Consider the following 23,915-nt stretch of genomic DNA (forward strand, 5'->3'; position numbering starts at 1 on the left):
GTTATAATGTAAGGATTAAAGCTTCCGTGAGAGGCATGGGGAATTCTCCTTTGTAAATATTTTCCGCTATATTTCATAATACGTATTATGTTCTTGTTAAATGAAAAATAATATAAACTTGAGCATCCGTAGGAAAACTTCGTACTAACCCCAGTATTTACATTGTAATGATGTAATTTCAGTAAAAATATTGTGAGTACTGCGTACCATAAACACACCATGATTGATAAGTGCGAGAAATATACAAACTGCTTGGATTCCGTTTGTGAATACGCTGTTTGGAGGGGAGTAGTCCGTCAACGCTGCTCAATCGAACTTTCAGTGCAAAGTGAAAGTGAGAGGGAACAAGCTACTTCGATTCATGAACTTTCAGTTCGATATGCTAGTTCGATTGATGAACAAGCTCGTTCAATTCTCTGGTGAACACGCTGGTTCGATTTCGTGATTGCTGAACTTTCAGTTCGATACGCTGGTTCGATTGATGAACACGCTCGTTCAATTCTGTGGTGAACACGCTGGTTCGATTTCGTGTCTCGAACACTGAATTTGAACACTGGATTTGCTCTAGTTCCAACAGTTTTCCTCAATATTCGAATTAGATGAAGAGTTTTGTAAAGGCACGCTGGTCGATTGAAGTTTCAGTTTGATTGATGAACACGCTGGTTCTATTGATTGCTGAACTCGCTGGTTCAAATCAGTAGCTAACACGCTGGTTCTATTGATCTCTCTACCACTGTATAACACGCTAGTGCTATTGGTCTCTCGACCACTGTATATTCTGAGCAAAGTGAGAGGAAACAAGCTACTTCGATCGATGAACTATCAGTTTGATACGCTAGTTCGATTGATGAACACGCTCGTTCAATTCTGTGGTGAACACGCTGGTTCGATTTCGTATCTCAAACAGTGAATTTGAACTCTGGATTTGCTCTTACTAGTTTCAACAGTTTTCCTCAATATTCGAATTAGATGAAGAGTTTTGTAAAGGAACGCTGGTCGATTGAAGTTTTAGTTTAATTGATGAACATGCTGGTCCTATTGATTGCTAAACTCGCTGGTTCAAGTCAGTAGCGAACACGCTGGTTCTATTGATCTCTCAACCGCTGTATAACACGCTAGTGCTGTTGGTCTCTTGACCACTGTATATTCTGAGCCTATGAAATTCTTTACAATTCAATAACGACCACAACGAAGAAAACACTCACCTTCTACAACAAGATCGAGCTGCTTGCACTTCAAACCAAACGAAGAGACGCTTCCACAAACAATCTCATCAAACAACCACGCGAAAGTGTCTAGATGTACCGCCTCCTGATTGGTTAAAAACTACAATGTAACACGTCTTTTCATTGGCTTGAATAGTTCCTTCCTTGCAATTGGCTTAAACTGAGACATTCTTACATCTTACACCTTACACCTTACACTTACACTTTTCAATGCCGATCGAGAATTTTTTCGCATACACCATTCTTCGCGCGGCACTATTCTCTGCCGCCTCGCCAGCCGAGCGTCTTCGCTCGGCTGGCTCGTTGGCAATGAAGCTCTGAAAATTGTATATGTAAATTACATCTCGTTCTGAATATCTCAATGAAGTTTATTGAAATGTTAATCGATGCATTCGTGGTATTTTTTCTCCTTCTTGAGCCGTTTTAAGTATCTTTTTACAAAAATTACTTTTGGCCGGAGGTCGTTAAGAGAAGAAAGGGCTAGTGAAATTTTTATTTCTTTGAAAAATTAACACGTGCTCCTACACCAAACTGCATTCGATATCATGCTGTTACCTATACGAAAGGAAATTTTCAAGTGCTAAGTTGCCTGTGGAATCCTCTTGGGCGGTTGATGAGAGAATACTTGACTAATTTGTAAGTCTCCTGTCTTGAACGATTCGAGATTTACAAGCTTAATTTGTTTTGTTTTTGTTTTGTTTGCTTTTGTTTTTTTACTTTCAAAACAAATTTTAATTTCAAACCGAACAAAAATGTTGTTCAACTTCAAATGATTCGGCAGCTCGAATTCAACATTTTTTCTCGTAGTTTGTAAGTCTAAATACAGAATCTGAAAGTGAAATGTTACGGTAAATCCGGCCAAGCTGTGGCTCGTGAAAGCACGCTAGTTTTTCAACATAAAACTTGGAAAACAAACAGTTTCAATTTCTCTAACACCGTGATTTGTATAAATTCTTAACAGTTATGACAGTTTGGTTTATTCTTTTCATCATTCCTGTTTTGCTCTGTTTTGTTTATGGACACGAAACCACATATACTATACGAGTGTTAGCTGTGTTTGTTAAAAACCTTCAAATCGTTAGGACTTTTCGGACTATTTTAAAATTCATAAATGGCATTCTCTTTTCATCCTTGTAAAGAGATTAATTACACCTTTCTTTAACTAAAATCCGAATTGTAAAGTCAATTTAATTTCATTCAGGTAGAAACTTCTTCCATATAAGAACACTTTACTGGAGTGTAATGCTATAGTCATTTGCTCTCTTTCTCATACATATAACTACCATATGTGTCTTAACCCTTTAACCCCTGTGAGTGATCAAACCAGAATTCCTCCTCACTTTATCTATACAATATCATGCAGACAAGTGATGAGAATAAAGAAAATATCAATTATGACATTGCTAATTGATCCGATACCAAATTCTCCAAACTAACATGACGAGAATCAATTGGCAGACAGTTGAGAGAATTACTATTGAGACCTTGGGAGTGAAAGGGTTAAAACAGTTAAAACACTATATTGTAATAATTAAAATATACTTATGCTTTCAAATGTGAAAAAACAAAATGTGATGAAAACCTGATCTTTTGTGACACTTACAATGGAAGAACTTTACCCTTTCCACCCTAACATCAGTATGCATATTTTCCACACTGTTCCCTACACATTCTCCAAGGTGCTGATGAGGAGAATTTGTTTTGTAATCCAAAGCTTCTCTAGTTGGTGACTATTTCCTATATTCTCATTACCTGAATGTTTGATTTCAAGGTGATATTGTAAGGAGCAATTAATTATTAGGGCTTAAGGGGTTAATATGTCTTTCATGTTTAAATTTTCATGGGAAATGCTTTTCTTTGAAAGCGGAGATACAGAAGTTTTCAAAGCTGCTAGAAATATGCTGTTTGCAAGTAATGAAAAGCAAATTGACAATGATACCTTAATGCTTGACATGCTTCACTCATACATGCCAGTTGTATTTACCTACCATTGTAGAGGTGTCTATAAAAAATGTTTTTCTTTGTTGATCTTTGTAGCCAAAAAAGCTACTAAAGGCACTGAACTTCAATTCTTGTATACAAGGCACCCTCCAAGGTAAAAGAGTAGAAGACCATAGAATGATGTGTACCAGACATTTCCACTTACTGCAATCACATATTCAAGAAATATTCTACATATACGAAACTGACTACTCTACATGATGTCTTTAACAACTAAACACATTTTATATGCTCCTTGCATTTGTTGGCAACAATAGTTAAGAATGTAAGGAAAGCAAAAAAACAAATGAACAGGAGACAATGAAATGACGGATTTGACTGTAAACTTTACTATTTGATAGAAAAAAGATTGCAGAATACTTAAGAAGGAAAACATAAATTGTACTAGCTAATTTCTTCTATTACTCTCATGTTTTTGATCAAATAAAATTTAATCAGTTGTGGGGTTTGCCTACAATGTGTCAAATCATCAGTGGGGACTTGATTCTTCTCAGATGTCAGCTGGTGAAAGATAGATACTAAAACTAGATGACAATAAGAAAAAGTACACATCATCAAACAAATCATACTGAAATGGTGGCATGATTGATTTATGATATTTAGAATGATAGTAGCAAGAAAAACACATTAAGTTTTTTTCTATTCACAAGCAAGTTACTGTCAATTATATTTTGAATTCCGCATTCAAACTGGGTGAGATTAAATTTATTAATATCATGCCTCATTAAGGTTTGTTGTTATGACAATAAGAAAAAGTACACATCATCAAACAAATCATACTGAAATGGTGGCATGATTGATTTATGATATTTAGAATGATAGTAGCAAGAAAAACACATTAAGTTTTTTTCTATTCACAAGCAAGTTACTGTCAATTATATTTTGAATTCCGCATTCAAACTGGGTGAGATTAAATTTATTAATATCATGCCTCATTAAGGTTTGTTGACATGAAAAGGTAATTTTTATTATAGCTTCACAGATATTTTCATTGCTGTCCCAATTTACATTCATAACGAAGTTTCATTTAACATAGTGTTTCAAGAACTTTCTTCCTTTCTCTTCAATACCATTTACTACATCTGGAGCACAATTAAAGGAGGCTGAGGTTATCAAAAAATTATAACTTTTGATTCAGGTAATTATTTGAATATGTGCATAACATTTAATATTTTCCCATGTAACAAGATGATCAAGCTGAAGATAGACTCAAAAGGGAGTGAACTTGACTGTAACAATTAGGTGACTGATTAGATGAGCACTTGGTTAATACACCTTGGTGTGTAATTCTCATGATTACAGTTTGCTGAGGTAATTGAAATGTCAGTCCCCATGCAGGAACCTTCCACATGACCTGTATAGTCATATACTATGTGATAACTTTTAAAAAAAGCATTAGTGTTGGTAAAACTATTGTAAATACAGTACCACCTAGTGACAAAAACTAATGATTTCCTGTAAGCATGAATGTTTGAGAGAAGTTATGGTTGTAATTAACCCTAATTTTGCGAGGAAGCATAGGGTTTGATGATTGTAAAGTGTATATCTTTTAGCTTTCCAACTTTCAACTTTATATTAATTGCAACTGCATGTTTACCACATCAGTGTCTCTGTACCTTAAGCCCTAAAAAGTCAAAGCAGGTGAGTCTATAACCTGACTTCCTTGGTCAAAAAAAGCAAACAACAACCATTCAAAGTCACACTGACTTACCAATTTTTGCATTATCGACGGTCTTCCTTCGCTTGTGGGCATTAAACGTCCTGATCGAGACCAGACGATCGCAGTGATCACAAAATCTTTTCTTCTTCCTCTTCGAACAATACACAATTTTCTCATTTGCAGGTAAAACAGAATTCATTTCCTCCACCAACGTGACTGGAAAACTATGCTAACTCGTTGAAAAAAGGCTTGGTTGCGAAGCTCACGCAGCCGCTTCGTGGTTATTTGTTGGTTCTTTGTGGCGGGAATTTTCAGTTCACGAGGTTCGCTGATTCAGACTGTTTCTCGACTTATGCAAATTCTTCCGCGGTTCAAATAGTGTTATTCATCTGATTTAAAAAACATGGATCGGAATTCCAGCGCACAAAGTCGCGGTAGTGCACCAAGCAATTTTTATTCAATATCACGGACTCCATCCCCTTCAAGCGGTTCGAGTTCGCGAGTAAGTTCAGTTGGTCGGTCGTCATCTTCTGTCCGATCCAGCGGATCTACGCCCCTATCCTCACGAGAAACAGCGCAGCAGTTGATCACTGGCCTTGCTGCCTGCCAGAGTTCGATTGAGGAACTACTTCAGACCGTGCGAAGCTCAAACGAGCGTGTTGAAGAACTGGCCGAAAAAGTAAAAATCCTAGACGGTAAGGTAGGAAAGCTTTCTTCCCAGCCCGTAGATGGAACCGAGAGTGATTCTGATGGACGAGGGAAAAAGAGAAAGAGAACAAAATCGTCTCTTCTTGTTCAGGTGAGTTTGAAAATTTTGACTGAAAAACCTTGGATTGCTGTTGTGGTACCTGATTCCCTCTGCTAAGTTGGCGTCATTTTGAAACGATCGAACAACGATGTATATTTCTCTCATTGAAGACTACACCCTGATGGTAATTTTCTCATTTACATCAGTTACATGATATCGTTCAAAATCTCAGTTAAGCTAAATGAATACATGTCAGTCGCTGGTTAACTTTTTAATTTTAAAAGCTTAAGGGAAGCTGCTTGCTCTGGCTTTTCAGTCGTTCTGTTGATCGAGGTGAGAAATTTTCATGTAAGTGTGATTAAAGCTTACAAGCTTTTGTCTTGGTACCGCTCAATTTAGGTCACTTAGATTTCATTTAGTTTTTGGAGTTTTCATGAGAGGCTGAACACAACCTGTTTGTGACGTGAGTTACTTGCTTTACCGTGAAAATGGAAGTTTATAATGTTGCACTGATTGCGGCAGTATTCAAATTTGTGTAATAGGAAGAGGTTCACAAGCTCCACAATAGTAGAGACCCCGCAAGGCAATACAGAGGAAGGGAATCGTAAGTAAAAATTAAACTGTGCACTTGTTTAGAATTTAAATTCTGATAACGACCTAGTGCATGTATATCTATTTCCATCTCGCATGAAATTGTATATGATTCACGTAATGTCAACGCGAAGACAAAGCTACACGCGGAACTCTGTGATTTTGTTGGCAACGTTTTGCCGCCATCTTTCCTATTTGAGGAAGGACTTTGAGCTTGCCGCCTAAGTATTTTGTATAACAATAGGGGCCCGTTTCCGAAAGTTTCAATTAACTTGCGCGCGCGAAAATATTTGGACCCGGTGAGTTCTCGGGACTTTTCTAGGTCCCGGCAGAAGAATCACTCATGGCAAGCTTTCTTGGGTGAGAGTTATTCCCGCTAAATAATCATTTGCGCATCGAGACATCTGATTTCTCTCTTATCACTGAGGACGAATTATGAAGAGAGTTTTAGGTTAATGGTAGGGAGAAACGACTCTAAACAATTAAAACTAGGTCGCGTTCTCATGACGTGCAATTAGATCTGGCAAGCTGAACTGGTTCGAGACACTTTCAGCATGTAGTTGACGGAAAGCTCAAAAGTACCATACCTGTAGGTTCCTGTTATTTGCCTAGCGTTCAGATCGTATAATACTAAGACGAACACTGTAACTGCTGTACCTCTGCGCCATTTCCCCGCGCGTTCATAGGAAGGAAGCTGTTGACCAAAGGCCATGTTCACCAATTTTCCTGGTTTTCGCGCGCTGCCAACTTTGCTACAACTGGCGGGGATTTTACAAATTGAACATCAGATTTTTGGGGATTTTGAAAGTATTCCAAGTCGATCGGCAATGTTCGAAAGAAATTTAAGGGCTAGAAAACCCGAAATAAGGAAAGAAGTCAAATCAAAATTGTGCAACGGAAATCAACTGGTAATTAAAATTTATCATGTAGGTTTCAGGGTAACTATTTTTTGTGGGACTGATATAATCTAATTAAGACCCCGTCCACACTACACCGGAGAAATTTGAAAACGGACTTTTTACTCTGAAAGCGCATCAAATGTTCACCGTTCACATTCCGCCGGAGAAATTTGAAAACGCAACAATCAACGGCGACAAAAACTCTTGAGTGCATCCTTGAGGGTTAGGATTAATCACAAGATTATCGTGAAGTCATTGTTTTCGAAAAGCTCCGCTTTTAAAATGTTCTCTGTCCACACTAAAACGCAAGGCCAAATTCCTTCAGTTTGAAGAGCGTTTTCGGAAAGCTCCGTCTTCGTCTCCGGATTAGTGTGGACGGTAGGCTTAACCGTGGAATGAAGCTGCGTTTTCAAATTTCTCCGACGCAGTGTGGACGGGGCCTAAGGCAGGCTTGAAGACCCATGAGCACTTTTTCTCATATGTAGACTTGGACCCATACATTTAACCCAAGTTTAAGAGTGAATGAGTAAAGGCACTAAGAAATTTTTTCACCGAGATACAGAGGCCTAAATATTTTGTATATTTTCTCCCTGTCAGGGTCACCAGCCCTCACAACACAAAGGTAACTCAGCTGATTGTTGATGAACTTTGCCGCCAAGGCCACCGAGGTGGATTTGGTAAAGCTGCTGTACAACGTAAGTTTACTATATAAGCAATTTAAAACTAGAGGACACCACTGCAACCAAGATTTATTGTCCATAACAGATAATCAGGCCCCAATCACGCAATTTTGAAATTAAAGCCTTTTTTGTTTTGTTCAGGAACTGCCAAAAAGTATCATGAGCACTTACGGAGGACTGCCCTTGGAAAAATAACGGATGAAATAAAATTGAAAAATAAGAAAAATCTTCGAAAAGAACGAGTAAGTATACATTTAATATGCATTAAAATAACTTAAATGATACATTTTGAATGATGCAATGAAAGTTAGTTGAAAAGTACTAAAAAGCAAATTTTTCTTTATCTCATAGAAATATTAGAGAAGAAAAGCTCATGTCAAGGATGAGACTGAGTCCCGTGCCTTCGCAAAGTTAAGTAAAGAGCACATGTCTAGTGACGATGATGACACAGATACTGATGAAGGCGAAGGAGGATGGGTGTCTAGGCCCCCAAAATACAGGAGCAAAACTCTTGAAGCTTTCCTAAACAAGTAAGAAGCATGCTAAAGGTTTAGTCCTTTACTGATATTTCTAATAGCAAGAAAGATGGAAATGTTTCTATCCTTAAGAATTGTCCAGTATTGCCAGACTGTTCCTTGTTATTGACAATGATGGACTGTAAATGTCAGGTAGGCTTTAAAGTCAGTTTATTTGTTAGTCACCTATTAGCGCTTTTTTGCCCGGTTTTTTTTAAGGGTTGGATTTACTTCACGGTTTCAGTCAAGTCAACGGCATCTTCTAATTATAATATTGTTATTGTTTTAGGCTTGACAAGCGTTCGAAAAGACAGAAAACGCAACAAACAAAAGGTGGAAACGAACAAAGGCTCGTAAAGGGGAGCCTGTAGAAAGAGAGCCACCCACAGGTTCTCCTAAATGGGCGCTGTCCGATGAATGGAGGGAAATCATGCAAAGGAGAGAGCAGGAACAAACGGAAATGTAAGAATGCTGCTTAGCCTTTACACTCCTTATTGGATGCTGTCGCTTTTACTTTTAGTTTACCAACTATGAAAGTGAAGCACATAAGAATGTATAAACTATGTGAACCGATGTAAAATTCTCTGTCTCTATATATTGCATGCTATGAAAAATTTCGTAATATGCTTGTTTCCTTTATACAAGGTTGTTACATTGTTTAACTAACATTTTTTTGGTTCAACAGAGAACTTGAGGATGAAGAGACCACTGACGAAAGCAGAGCGGAAGAAAGAGAAGGAGAAGAAAGTGATAATGACAGCTCCTCAGGAAGCGATTGTGATTTTGAGAACGAATAGTTTGTTTTTCTGTGTGTTAAAAGAATAGTGTGATTGTACATAAATCACAACTTTTAATCATTGGATTATACCTTTTCGTAAATTAGATTTTCAACTTTCATTCTTCTCATTATTATTAACAATACTATTTTTGAGAAACACAAATGTTAGGTTTTTTAGTTTTTTTTTTAATGTAAATGTACTACGAAAAAAATAACACGTGACTGAGGAATACTGAAATAAATTAACAGCTATTTGTAATTGAAGCATGAGATGATTCACGATTTTATGATTCCACCTAGATCACACCTAAGCAATGCAAAAATCTTTAACGCTGAACGTACCCCGTAAGAATACTCGAGAATGGTGAATTTTCCCATTAAGATTGCTCAAAAAAGGCTCGTTAAAGCCCCACAATACGCACCTTCTACTATCAGTACCTTTCCTGCTTCATGCAGTATACATCATATATACGGACTTGTGTAATAATGAATAAGAAATCCTGCAACGACTGTATACGTGCCTTCCACACAAAATCAGTATACCTCATAATTCCTTCAGTATACAACATGTATACTGAAACGAGTACTGGCGTATAAGAAATCCTGCTACAAGTGTATAAGATCCTGCTATTTTCTTGGCATAGCCTGACGTATACTGATCCTTAAACAGTACCTTATACATCATGACACCTCCTTATAGATCCCGTACACGACTTTGTGTACTGACTGTATAAGACCTACATAAGGGACCGTATTCGGATTATTTCACGCAGTGATATAGCTGCGGCCAAAATTTCCAAAGTCTTTGTTTCACCATCGAGATATAACAAAAACGGTATTGCTCCTTCGATGTGAAATATAGGTGCATCGTCCATCACCTTTTCAGCGAGAAAAGAGAAGGTCTATATATAAACTTATATTTTCAAATTGAAAACGGATTTATATACTAGCTATGTCTAGAAAATCACCTTCAATATTTCATCTACTTTTCTAAAACGAGAAAATTGAATTGGTCGCTGTTTTCTCGACCGTAAGAACTCAGCAATATATATTTCTTTCCAAGGCTATCGATTCACTTCATGAGTCTTCATTAGCCCCTTCAGTTATACTTCTGTTTGTGGCGGCACCCGGTCCAGCCTCTAGAAAACTGAATCATTTCAAACGTTTAGTTAATTACTACTTTTTAAAAAACATTTTTGCTTGATGTAAGAAAGGCCAATCAGCGAGAGAACAACAAGCTTTATTTTCTGAGATCATTGAGGTAGCAGGAGAATGGGAACAAAGGACTGCACAACGCCCCATTCGAGAAGCGAAAAATCCAAGCTCAAATGATCGGGCGGCCATAAATCCAACGCAGAACCCAAGAACACATATTGTAGTTTCATTTCAATTCGCTACCAACTCAATCCTCCCCGTGAAACCGACGCTAAGCCGCACTTAGCACCCGTGGTTTTAAAACAATTTATTGATGCCAAGTGACGGTGTGGTCCCCGGCGAGGCACAGTTGGTCGAGTGAAGGTAGCATCGACCAGAAGGAGCTCACGGCTTAGTTAGCAAAGGAGGCAGGGTTACCAAGCTGGTTTATAAGGGTCGTGTGTCCTGGTGAATGTGTACGCGGGCCGTTAGAAGTAAACTGGAAATTTTTTAAGCAAACTGCGGCTTAGCGTCGGCTTCACGGGGAAGATTGAGTTTGTAGTAAATCTAAATGAAACTGCAGTTTATGCGCTTGGGTTCTGCGTTGGATTTGAGGCCGCCGATTATTTTGAGCTTGGATTTTTCGCTTTCGGAAATGAAGTGCGCAGCCTTGAGTTTCGCTCATGAGTAGTAAACCTAGAAATGGGTGACCATTTTTTTATTCCTATGAGGGGTCGTTTATACTCCCATACAAACTCTTAAAATTTCATCATGACTCTTATTTCGCAAGATGATCATCGCATAGTTGGAACTTGGGCCGCCTGTGAGGAACATAACCATTATCAGACCACCAAGAAGAACAGTGCGAAGGATGATATCAGAGATTTCTCTTTCAAAAACAACTAAAACAATGCACTCAATTTTCCTGTTACCTAAACTGCAGTTACTTTTGTCTCAGTTCTATAAAATAATGAAGGTGAAGAGTAACTAAAAGCCCCGAAAAACCTTAATTAGTTAAAAATGCCAGGTCGCCGGTTAATCATATAATTTTACGGTTTATGGGCGGTGGTTGAATCAAAGAGCCTAAATGTGAGTATCTCAGTACACTCAATCAAATTGGGTGAATGAAGCTGAGAGGAAAAATAGAAGACAGAGTACTTACTGCTACAAATTAAATAACTGGTAACTTCCTTCTTTTATTATATGATTATTCCTTCCCTTACTAGCAGTAAATTTCTGATCCACTACACTCCGCACAATTATTGAATATTGCACCACTGTGTAAGTGTACATACCGCTGTGCTGCAGATGAAGGTGCTTAAACGTTTAGACTTGGGCTCTCTCCAGCCACACAAACGTGACCCTCCATGTTGACAGTGTGATTAATATAGTTATTAACGATTACTGAAATAGAGTATCAATAAAACGAAATTGTTAGTCCGTATACGCATTGAAACCGCTGTATACTTTTCAACATCACACTACAAATAGCTCACTGATCAGTTTAATCATTCTGATTAAGGGTGCGTTTCTTTTAGCAGCAAATCCATAGTCAGATCATTGATACATTGAATCCACTCTAGACAGGGATTCACCAGATCACTGATGTTGAGGGATCTGAAAACGGATCATTGGGTGATCTCGGATCAAAAACACTGATCTTAATCCTCCCAAAAGAACGTACCCTAAGGTTGCGTTCCTTTATGAGGATCCGGATTAGGATTTGTGATCCAAGATTACACAGATCACGGTGCATGAAACGGACGGAGCTGATCGGATGAACAGTTACCATGACAGCAGGCGCAAAATTGTAGAGCGCGTCAGCGGAATTGCAAGCTTAATTTAAAAACGCAAAACAAGATGGCCGTCGCGTATAGATCAGCTGTTGTTTCGTTCATAGAGGAACTTGCCGATGATTCAATGCCACAAGCGAGAAGTTGTGAAGATGAAGAGTTTCTATTGTTTCTTTTGATAAGCTATGTCCGCATTGAGAATTCTTTCGAACGTAGCATACGACTCTACAGTTTCAGACTTTCATTTTCAGATGTCAAGAACTACACTCAGCTGTTTGAAACGCCTGTTGGCTACTTGCCCAGGTCTGCCTCACGGACATAGGAATAGGGAGAGACCTACCATTAACTTACAGAAGTAAGTTCAGGAACCCTGAATGCATGCGATCAGAGGCCGATCGACTCAACATTACATAATCAAGTGTATTTCTTGTTTATCGCAGAATTTGTAAAGCGAATTCCAACAATATCTCAGGTCAATATATGAAGTACCTACTTGTTTGAATTGAGCACCGCGGGGCAAAATGACTAATTTCGGATCCTTCACCCAAAGGAATGCGTTGGATCTGTGATCCAATGATCCGTCTTAAGATCGCGCAGATCAGTGAACGATAAATTCTTGTCCAGAGTGGATTTGATAAATCACTGATCTGAAAATGAATTTGCTCTAAGGGAACGCCACAGATCAGAAATCCTGATTCGGATTCCCCCAAAGGAATGCACCCTAAGAAAAGTTTAAAATTTCTGATCATACCCGTTGGCTTTGTTGTCGACGGCGAGAAAGGAATCAGTTCAGCACTTGGTGAGCCAGTCATGAAGTTGTTGCCACTGTTGGGGTAATCCGCAATGCATTCGCTTGTTCCTGATAAAAGTGACGATTCCCTCACCGCTGGTTGATCAGGCTCATCTAAAGCGATATACAGTGCGGTTAGGTATTTTTGGTTACTCACTGAATCTAAAAAATGTTTAAGTAATTAAAACAGTATGTTTGAAATAGGTTGAAAGATGATTAATCTCATTTTACATAGCATTATTTAGCTTACAAGAAGTGAATACAGTGCAAAGATCTTTAAAGTGGAAAATGTTCCATGAAGGAATTCATGTGTCATCTGATTTCTTTGTATTAGTTGATCATATCAGCCATTTTATGTCGCAAAAATTAGTAAGCAGTAAAGACTTGAAGACCAGCAAACCTGTTAACTCCAAATTGTGTTGAGATTCGGGAGATGAATATCCAAGCGGCTGAGGTACAAAACTTTTGCTTTCAACTTCTATGGTCCCTGATCCCCATCTGTGAATCAAACGTAGTCTGACGTCTGTCCCTGCTTCGGCGACGTTCACAAGTTTCAGGCTGGTTCCCTTAATTTCTGTTTGTTTTGAGAGGATCAAATGTCCACTTAATGCATTCGCCAGATATTCCAGAGCCTTGCTTATGTCGTCTTTCTGCTTAGAGTATAGAGTAACTCGAAGGTTCCCTGAGTCTCCGTCAGTTTCACTTTTGAATGAGACTGGAAAGGAAGTAATGAGAGCATTTTCAACAACTTCACTACTTGACTCAGGAAGGACGATCACTGCTTCAAATGCTCCAATTGTAAGAGGATGTCCTCCAATGTGAACATGAGCAGTCGCCTCAAGTTGCAATATTTCTTCGCTCTCTTTGATCATCCAAAAGTGCTGACAAAACATTTCTTTCGACATATCGTACTTTATGTCATCTTTTGTTTGGTTGTTGATCGAGTTAGTTGGGTCTTTTAGTTCAAATTGCACAAGGTGTGTTGGATCAAACTTGGCGAACTTCAGCAAACTTACGGCAACATTGTGGAAATCACCCAAGAAGCTTTCCTCAAAAGCTGTGGGGTTTGACATGACCTCTCCAATAGAGAAGGAAAAAAATTCCAATCTTTTGTATAATTTACGTGCGTCAGTGCTTTGAAAGAACCTTTCCAGAAAAAACAACATGACAGCCATCATAGCACAACTGCGCCAGCTTTGTATCCGCGATTCTTTTTGTCGGTCATCGTTGTTGTTGTGACACAGAATCGCGAGAATATGGCACACCTCACTAAAAAGTTTGAAAACATTCTTATCATGAGCAGCACCTTGAATGCCTGAAGTAATTTTTTGGAGCGTTGCTTTCTCCGTTACTCCTCTTAATCCACTCGGTGTTCGTTGAATTTGTTCCTCTCGGAAGATTTCTTTAATGGCTTGGATGAGCTCAGAAACAATGCATAGGAAACTGCTTGTAATGAATTCGTCCTCTTGAGATGAGAACATACGCGTGCACGTCTTTCCAACGCTCTCGGGTAGTCGCTTTTTCATCACAAGAACAGAGGCAAAATTCTCCGTTTGAGTTGCTGATTCCACCTCTCCTTTGGAGGTTGCGTTCTCAATACAGCAGTCTCTCAAAACTGCGCCGCAAAGCATCTCTACTTCGCGACCAAAATATTTCATAAGGTCAGAATCTTGATGTCTTAAACCTGCGATTTTAAATGCCAGGTCTCTCAAGTGTTCAATGTGCATTTGCCCTCTCTCTTTCACCTTAAATTCTAAAGAAATATAGAGAAATTAAGTGACTGTTACTTGAATAGAACAAAATAGTTATCATGGTTCTTATCCGAAATCCTCTGTCCCCAACATTTGACTCAATGAGTAGGACACCTGACCACGTAGCTCAAGTCTTAGAACGGACCAACAATAAAACGAGCGAGGAGAATACGCCCCTCAAGTTTGCAATAACATCTGAAAACAGTTAGACGGTCTAATTTTCTCGAATAAGATAAAATAAACCATGTGCTTTGACTCCTGCATATTTGCCGTAATGGTCTGTGAAGTGCCTAGTGTTCTGGTCTTTTTGTGTTTCCGAAATTGGGGGATATTGTTAAAAGACAAAATTGGCATCTAGCAAAGAATTTTCATTATAGGTGATTTTTGACTTACTTGAACGTGAAAATAAATGGAAATAACACATTTGCATAAGCCATTCAGTAGACATTATAATAGGCCAGTTGATCATTCCTATTCCTTTTAGCAGTCTTATCTTACAGGTAGAGTTTGGTTACCTTTTCCTTGTTATGATCGTGAAATTGACACGGAGACATGTTTTTGCGTAAACTGCGGTTTGCGGCTAGATATCGGTATATTTTCATTATGTCGCTAAAAGATAATTAATTACTAAGAAAACGACTCTACCCCATAGAATTTGATTCCGTACAGGAATTTCCTGGAAATAACCCTCCTTTATACTTTTATCCATTTAATACTTTCGTTTCAGGCTAAATCTAAGTCGAATTCCAGATCAGGAAAATAGTTTTCAGTTTCTAATTTAGCACGCTGGACATCTCTTTTTCTTAGAGGTGACTTAAAATGTAAACATATAGTACTTTTCCTCTTCCGCACTGAATTTGTAATTAGATAACTTATACGACTAGCACGTAGCTCTTTTAGGGGCGGTACCTTGGGTACGCCCTTTCTCCTCGGAATTTTGTTTTTATTCTGCTGTTATGCAACAGCCTTCAAGGACTATTTTCTTTTAAGATATCTTTTCAAGTGCAATTTTAATTCTGTTACTAAGTTTACTATAATTTCTATATTTTCAATCTTGTTTTTGTTTTGCCCGAACTTGACCGTAAGACCAAGAAATTTAAGCCAGAAAGACATTTCGTAAAGCGTAAACATCGCGAAGGTATCCACTTAGTATGCGAACTCCGTTCTGCGTAGCCCAACTTGATTCGTTATTTAAGTGTAAAAATATGACGGAGGTTAGAGATTGACCGCTCGGTAAGTGTCACCTTTATAAGCGGTGACCCACACTTCCCTCGAGAGATCAGAGCTAGTTCCCGTTGCAATAACTTGCGTAATAAAAGAGAGAATAAAATATATAGTCAAATGAACGACGAGCGGTCAGGAAATCATTTCTAACAATACGCGAAAAACGTACTTCTTTCTTTTTTCAAATGCGAATACTGGCTCTTCACCAAGAATTCAGACAGAATGTGAATTTTCCTCGGGAGGTAGCAAATTTATCTGTGCATGGAAAGATAAAAACTTCCATTTTTATCATGGTAAACGACCTCTTAGTCGCACTCAGACCATGCTTAGAAGTTTATGGTCATGATTGTCTATACACGTAGTCGGAGAGAAGAGACTTACCTTCAGGTTCTAGCTCCTCAAGGGCTTTTTTTAGATTGTTCGGATTTGCTGCATCCCCATGCTTTTCCCTCCAGTGTTGTATTGCAAGTTCCAGTTGTTCTTCCTCTCCTTGCCAACATGCAACAACTAGTTGTTGAGTTTCAACGGGTAATTCGAGCTTTTGAGCTACGGACTTAACGTCGAAAATTGCCCTCTTCACAGCAAGAACGTGTCTCACGTAGCCACACAGATCTGCAATTAAAGTTTTTTATTTCATCATGAAATAAGCATGCCCATTTAATCTACAGTTTTTTGTTTGAGATCATAGGAGATTCTTTTTTATCGAAAGTTTTTTTGTAGCAGGACTTATAATTAAACTTAATAAGATTGTAAGAGGCCACACATTCGCAAGCATATGGGCCAAAATAGCTCAAATTTAAAAATTCACTCGAATTACTGCAGAAGCTCACCTTGTTGGCAAAACTTGTTCTCGCGAACGTGCCCATATTCGCCTTTCACAAGGATCTTTCCATAAAAAATTTTGGAATTCGCGTTAGAAACTTGTAAAGGTAATTTGATCACATGTCCAGCATTCCACCAAGCAGTAGAATCCACCACAACTTTAAAGCATTCTTGCTGGTTATTTGCCGGTTTGTAATCCTCCCCGAGTTGAATTGAGATTGTTAAGATTTCCTTGTTGTAAATGCAGTTATTTTCCTGTGAATTTCTACAGTCCATAGAAAGTTCTTCGAATCCATCTTTTTTGAGCCGCATTATGGCATAGTCATCATGATCTCTGTAGTACTCCTCCTGGTACGTGTCTTGGCTCATGAACGCAAGGGCAAGCTCGTCAAAGGGGTATTGTTGCCGATTACTCTTGAGGAGGACAGACAACTTGTAGTTGAAGGGCATGAGGTTCAGTCGGGTCACAATTTCTTTAGTGCGTACCCATGTTAACCTCGCCAGAACAGCAATCAATGAAAAATGACTGACCTTAACTTTTAGTTCCTTAACTTTTAGTTCCTTCGTTTCAAAATCAAATTTGGACTTATCAGTGATGTCCTCCCAATTTGGCTTTTGGCTTTGACCGGTCCGAGTTCCATGTAAGACGAGGAGATCACCATGTGAATTCGCTCTTTTGCCGTTCAATGTGACCTCCACAGTGATATGGTTTTTGAATTTCTGGCCATTAGGTTGACAGTTGACAATAGGAGCAACAAATATCAAATCGTTCTGGAGACCACAACGAGCAAATAGGTAACAGTACCTGTAAGGTTCCTCCAAAGTAAGTTGGATGGTGACAGGATCTTCCACGGCTCCAGGAGGAAATGTCAAGGTAACGCCTTTTACACTCAGTGATGCTCCATTACTGGTTACGATTTTAGAAGCTGTGGCATCTTTGCTGTTTTCATCTAAAAAACAAAATAAAATGCTGGGCATCCTGTCTGAACAAAAAAGTCCAACGCGTACACAAAAATAACCTCGCTAACTTACGATTTGATGCCACTTAAGTAGTTTTGAATCATAATCCGATGAACTGAATAACAAATTCGGTTAACTTTCGTTTCTCAGACGAGGAGATGAATAAAAAGTATGAAAAAAAGGATCGACTCGGTCGCGGTTGTTGAAAGGTGGATAACGCTACCCACTGGATAATTTTCTATCCGGTGGATAGCGCACTGTCTTTTGTTAACCTCCGTTGGATAGCGCCATCTGCCCTTTGAACAACTGGGCCTAAGTCTCTAAAAGTTACATCCTGAAAAATAGACATAACTGACTTCCCGCTCAACTTAGCGACTGAGCTTTCCTAATTATTCTTTCTTGAAGGGAGGAGGGTAGCATCTAGATGATAATACATCCTAGTCTGAAGGACTTTGCAGAAGCCAGTTTTCGTCTGGTTACCTTTTCCAGGAGTCAATTCTCTACGATTCCTTTTTATCATGGGGGGTTCAACAGTGGTGGATACGTCATCGTAAATTTCTTCCATGGCAAGATGTCCTTCCTCTTAAAAATAAAGGTAGTTAGATGATTTTTATATCTTGACGTAAAATGAATATGTGAATTCTCTCACCCTCGTTCCCCACTTTTTCTTTCTTGAAGGGTTAGGGGAACATCTGGATGATAGATGGTAACGTCGATTAGTCGTGATAATTTTAGACTTATCCCACCCAATTGTATGGTTGGTTAGGCATGCGTGCTCCGACAAAGCAGAATTTTCTTTTTTTTTACAAAAGAAGACCGCCTCTTGATGCTCTTTCAAACGTGTACCAAACTGATGATTGGTCTGTCCGAAATACTCGTGATCACAGTCACTGGACGGAATAGAGGAAATAGTATTGGTTTGTTGTTCTTTCGTGACAGGATCCTTAGGTTTAGCAAAAATATACCGTAAAGTCTGAAAAGGTATTTGAGCAACTTAAACGTTATTTCATATAAACTTCACATTAAACGTTTTTGTTATTCAAAATTCTCTTGGTGGGTTCCGTAACGCCCTGAATGTAAGGAATAACAGCAAAACTAGTCGCTGGTTCCTTCTCATCCGGAGTTTTACTGGTTGTAGTTGTAATCGACGTTACCACCAGCGCCTTTGTTTGGAAGCCTAGCATATCAACTCCGCCCATGCTCTTTTAAATCGTGAAGATGGCGCCTTACTACCTGGCGCCTATTTACACCTCGTCAGAATAAAGGGCAGCCGACTGGAGAGCATATAAAAAGACCTCTTGTTGCAGCGATTAGATCACCCCTGATGAAGGCACTAGACAGGAGTGTCGAAACGTTAGGTCTACGAATTGTAACTTCTCGGTTACATTCATTAAACCTTTAAATCAGAGTATTATCAAACTATGTCTGATTGTCCACCTGGTGGACAATCAGACATAGTATAGGTATCTTGGTTAAGATACCCAATTTCTCTCAGGTGGAACTAAAACTAAGCGAGGAGTAGCCTTCCTTGCATGTCACTCTGCCCACGTCTTTCTTTGATGTAGAAACACTTTTCGGAGAGCTTTCCGTGTTCTAAATTGGTTACCTAGAGTGCAATCCTTTATTCTCTATTTTTTAGGATTTTCTGGATTTCGGGTTTTATCGCCCGGGCTTCCCTTATTATTTTTTCTTGAAGGGAGGAGGGTAACATCTAGATGATAGAATAACTTAACTTGAAGGACTTTGCAAAAGCCAGTTTTCTTCTGGTTACCTTTTCGAAGAGTCAATCCTCTACGATTCCTTATCATCATAGGTCGTTCAACAATGGTGGATACGTCTTCGTTAAGTTCTCCGATGGCAATATTTTCTTTCTCTTAAAAAAAAGGAAGTTAGATAATTCTTATACCTTAGCGTGAAACGAATATGTGAATTCTTTCGCCCTCGTTCCCAAGTTTTTCTTTCTTGAAGTGTTTGGGGAACATCTGGATGATAGAACAAATGGGAAGGAATTTTCGAAAACCAATTTTCTCCAGGTTACCTTCTCCAGGAGTAAATCTTACGTGATTCTTTGTTATCATCAGTGGGTCCGCAAAAATTCCCACGTCATCTTAATTTTCTACGCGAGGAGTATATGAATATAGAATGTCAAACAACATTGATGCTTCGATTTATCTTTCTTGATTGGTTTGAAAGGATCAGAAAAAAAGAACAATCAAGGACCTATTGCTGCTGATTACCACATAAACTGCGGTGTTATACAGGGATTTCTGGCCCTGACAAAAGTCGTGTGTTGATATAGCCAATCAGTAGCTGACACGTCACTCGCCTTTGGCGCCACTCGGTCAGGTTGATGAATAAACGGCAGAGCCTTCACGATTCTCATTACGTTTGTTGGAGCTTTCTCGAATTATGGCAGCTAAAACACTAAAAATCCGTATCGCTGACAGACCGTGAGGTTAAGACTCTTCCCAGAAGGGGAAGAGAACCAATCTACTAACAGGAAAACTGAAAGTTACGTATTCAGTGGCTTTGGTGTTAGCATTTCGGCTGCGAATGAAAACCGACAATTGGAGAATTTGCCACTGGCCAATTTTGGCCATTTACCTGAAAGACTTCTTCTGTCGGTAAGGACAAATTCAATAGATGAGAATTTTTTATATTGAAAATTACGACCATTGTTGTTTTTGTAATCATTAGTCAACGCACTTTTCCATCTTAAGAGTTAGCGCTAACGCACTCTACGATTGTTTTTCGGGGATTGTCGATTCATTTATTTTCATTCATTAATGAAGTCGGCTTTTCTTCTCAGTAAAGGGCTATTGTGTTTATATGATAAACAAAATAATACATGGTTGCTTGTAGATATGGAATTTCTCTTCTCGTGTTCAACTTGACATCTCACTTGTTCGCTGCGCTCACACGTGAGCTATCGAGTTTAAACACTCAAAGAGAAATCCCGTATCTACGCGCGTCCATGTAATATTCTCTATTTATGCCCTTGTACTTTCTAGGCTTGAAGTTTATGTTATCAGGCTTCGCTGGTATTTGTGGAGCTGCGCCAATATCAAATAAGGCACTACCTTAGAGTAGGTAACTCTTTACGGATTGGTTCCACAGTACCCTGAAATGTAGGATTGATGCATTCATTGTGTCTTTGAGAGCCCGTTTTCGTTCGGTTCCGACCACTTTGTTTCCACGCGGGCCGAGATGTAATGAAAATTCCTTCTTGTTGTTCAAACTTTGGTTTGGCTCTGATATCAAAGCTGGAATGATTTCTTTCGAACGCTCGCTACCACTTTGACTTAATGATGTTTCTAGCCGTTTTGGTAATGTTAGCTTAATTTGTTTAGTTGTTTATCGTGCTATTTTTCTCTTGACCTTTGATGGACATTCTTTGCACGACTCGAAGCCTCCTACAGTTCTCTTGGGGTACTCTTCCTGCCCTCTTGATTCTAATCTTGAGGAAGGGGAGAGAGGAAGAACGGTTACGCCTTATTTCAAAGCTATGGTAAATACTGATTACTATAGCTTTGAAATAAGGCGTAGCCGTCCTTCCTCCTTCCCCTTCTCCAAGATTAGAATCAAGAGGGTAGGAAGGAGTACCCCGAGAGAACTGTAGAACACTTAAGTTAGATTTTCCAAATTTTGAAGCTTAATCTAAAAACTTTCATACCTTTCATAATAAACGTACAATGCAAAATGACGGCTGGATTACCTTTCAGCGTGGTGTTTACGTAGATGTTCGGACCGCATACGGTAGTCGGGATCGAGTAATCGTTACCAGACAGGAAAACCATCCCCTGAAACTTTTTGAGAAAGAGTTTCAAATATAGTGGTTTGGCCGGTTTAGTTGGTGCTGGGCCAATCTCAGACAAGGGGGGTAACCTTTTACGCCATAGCTCACTGGGAGTGATATTTCGAATCCGCTCCATATTCCAACGACGCGTCCGATATCAAACTATGTAAGTGTCTTAGTCATCCCTGATGACGTCTCCACGCGAATCTAAGGGAAGAAAACTGAGTTTCCAGTCGGAACTTACATTTACCGTTTCAGTGCCCGGTTATTAATCGTATAAGAAGAGATTTGGACAAACCTTAGATTGCAAATTTCAACGCTAGAACGTCTTAGTTATCTCTTCAAGATTATTTTGTTGATTTATGACTAATTTTTGGCTGTTTCGCGATATCGGAAATTGTTTCCATATCTTTCGCCCGGCTACTGCTCTCTCTTTATACCGTTCGTAATCACGAAGTTTTGGAAATCTCTTCTAATGTTATTCCCCATGCTTAAAATTAATCCGTCAACTCCAGTACCATTTTTTTTCTGTTAAACCCTACCCATTAAACCAAACCACCTTTAAAACGCATTACTTTGGCCACGAACGTTTGACATTCGAGGACATGGGCATGGTGAACATGTCAGTTGTCGTCATTTATTTAAAAAAAAAATGTCTGGTCTCCTTTATTTAAGGCAAGAAGGTATAAAGAAATCGTGATGTCATGCATGAGGACGTGACCGTTAGAGCAAGGCTCTCAAGGACCTTTGACAAAAGTGAGAATCAATAATTATACAAAATATTATACAGATTATGAATTCATTAGCATATCTGGTCACGCAAGAATTGGTCGTAAGGCGGGCGCCTACCACTTGTAAGGCGACTTAAGTCAACTTAAGGTCTCAGAGTAGGCCTCAAGTAGTGGAGGGAAACGGAAAGTTTGAAAGTTTATTTACCTCGCAACAGCCGCAAAGGAAAAATCGCGCGTCAAGAGTTTGATTTGCGACCACTTTCGAATCCACTTCCACCTCCACCATGAAGACATGTTATCAATTTGCTTCGTCGCGTAATCATTCAGCCATGGAATGTTAATAGATGTGCACACAGAAACCAACGATACGTATTCAACACCAGGCCAATGTTTTACTTTTCAGCCTGACTTACTACTGTTAGTATCCGCTTTTGTCAGTGGTCACAAACATCCTTTATGAACGGCTAACGAATGAGACCTAAGTTCCCAAAGCATTCCCTCGATTCAGTAGCATAATTAACTGACTTAAAAAATCACTAGACTTTGGAAAGTTTTGATTACACGGGAAAAATGAAAATAAGATTTACTTTCACTCAGTCGGTAATAGGGCCAAGCAAGAGAAAATTCTGACAATTGCGTTCAGATGGTCTTAGAATTAAGTTCAATGATTGAAGTCGTCCCAGTTCAAGTAGATGGCGAAGATAATTCGAGCTGACTCGATGTTCACGCTATGGTGTTTACGATGTTGATGAAGCATGATTTACCTCCGGGGAATTTGAGTCAACATAAGCTTCAACATTTTATACATAAACATAAGTCATCTTAAGAGTTTCTAAAACCTTTACCCAATCACCTTTGTTGTATCTTTTTAAAACTGCCTCCGAATTTCGAAGGGTACACAATGTTTCAGCGTTAAATGTGTCGCCAATTTACAGTTCTCGACTCAAAATGACAAAAACATTGTCGACTTATTCTTGAAATGTGGTTGCGAGACTATGGTTACTGAAATAATTGTTAGACGTCAGTTTAGTACCAATAGTACGATTACTTTTGGGATGGATTATACTACCAAAACTATTGCGAAACGCCTCGCTGCTAACGCAAGCTTAGGAAGACAGCATGACTGATGCTTAACTGGATCAGCTTACCTGTTTCTTTTTCTAAAAAAGAGAAGTAAACGCGATGTTTACTAATATTTGGATCATACGTCGGCCAATTCGGTCGGAGAGCACAGGGCATTGAAAATTTGCATATCTTGGCAGTCAATTGGACGGTTTTCTATCGATTTTCCTTTAGATTCGATGGTATAAAGGTTATCAGTCACTTTTCCATCGTGTGCGTCGGTGAGAATAAATACAGTAAACAAATTTACCCTCCCACTCCCCTTCAGGCAGCCAAATTGTGACATCCAAGACTTTTCGATGATAAACTCCTTCGCCGAGTTTCCGCCACATTCTTTAACCTACATTGTACTTTGAACCTTATCTTTGGGGAGAGAAGCTTCGGCATTCCCTTAATAAAATGGTCTTAAACTTAGCGGCTATGCTGAAAACAATTTCCTAAAGAGACTGTCGATGCTCCCTTCCCTAGAGCTCTTATAATTTTTTACCTGTAGGTGAATTCATTACAATTACAGAAGGTACAGAATATCCCCTCACCCTTAGGATTCTTATGAAGAAATGTGGCCATCATTACGTGGTCCATTATAATGGGCTCCTGGCTTGCGAAAAATATTGCATACTGGCCGGAAAGTTATCTGATTCCAGTGTTTGATAATAATATATACTCATTGACCGAGATCAACCCGTCCGGCTGG

General features: G+C 39.0%; 1 protein-coding gene and 1 pseudogene across 3 annotated transcripts in view; one reads left to right on the forward strand and one right to left on the reverse strand.

The window, feature by feature from the left end:
- LOC113680485 (uncharacterized) overlaps window positions 1-23,459 on the reverse strand; it is a 42,588-nt gene extending 19,129 nt beyond the window's left edge. The window contains exons 1-10 of one of the 2 annotated variants that reach the window (XM_089180029.1): window positions 23,248-23,459; window positions 21,288-21,575; window positions 19,344-19,445; window positions 18,053-18,154; window positions 16,621-17,562; window positions 16,172-16,402; window positions 13,216-14,568; window positions 12,777-12,929; window positions 11,528-11,636; window positions 9,264-10,245 (exon numbers count right to left, since the gene is read on the reverse strand). In XM_089180029.1, coding sequence (XP_089036155.1) covers window positions 11,551-11,636; window positions 12,777-12,929; window positions 13,216-14,568; window positions 16,172-16,402; window positions 16,621-17,562; window positions 18,053-18,154; window positions 19,344-19,445; window positions 21,288-21,504 — 3,186 coding nt within the window. In that variant the 5' untranslated portion in view covers window positions 21,505-21,575; window positions 23,248-23,459 and the 3' untranslated portion in view covers window positions 9,264-10,245; window positions 11,528-11,550. Of the gene's footprint in view, window positions 1-9,263; window positions 10,246-11,527; window positions 11,637-12,776; window positions 12,930-13,215; window positions 14,569-16,171; window positions 16,403-16,620; window positions 17,563-18,052; window positions 18,155-19,343; window positions 19,446-21,287; window positions 21,576-23,247 lie in introns of those variants that run through there. The other variant, XM_089180028.1, reaches the window with a different exon arrangement.
- Window positions 5,158-9,138, forward strand: LOC149040944 (uncharacterized; annotated as a pseudogene). Its single transcript, XR_016179059.1, has 7 exons — window positions 5,158-5,686; window positions 6,178-6,239; window positions 7,723-7,820; window positions 7,947-8,047; window positions 8,157-8,335; window positions 8,610-8,782; window positions 9,006-9,138. The product of XR_016179059.1 is annotated as an uncharacterized LOC149040944 (transcript).
- Window positions 23,460-23,915: the final 456 nt, after the last annotated feature.

Source organism: Pocillopora damicornis, chromosome 8, assembly GCF_964200805.1.
Source record: "Pocillopora damicornis chromosome 8, jaPocDami1.2, whole genome shotgun sequence".
NCBI classification, from domain to species: domain Eukaryota; kingdom Metazoa; phylum Cnidaria; class Anthozoa; order Scleractinia; family Pocilloporidae; genus Pocillopora; species Pocillopora damicornis.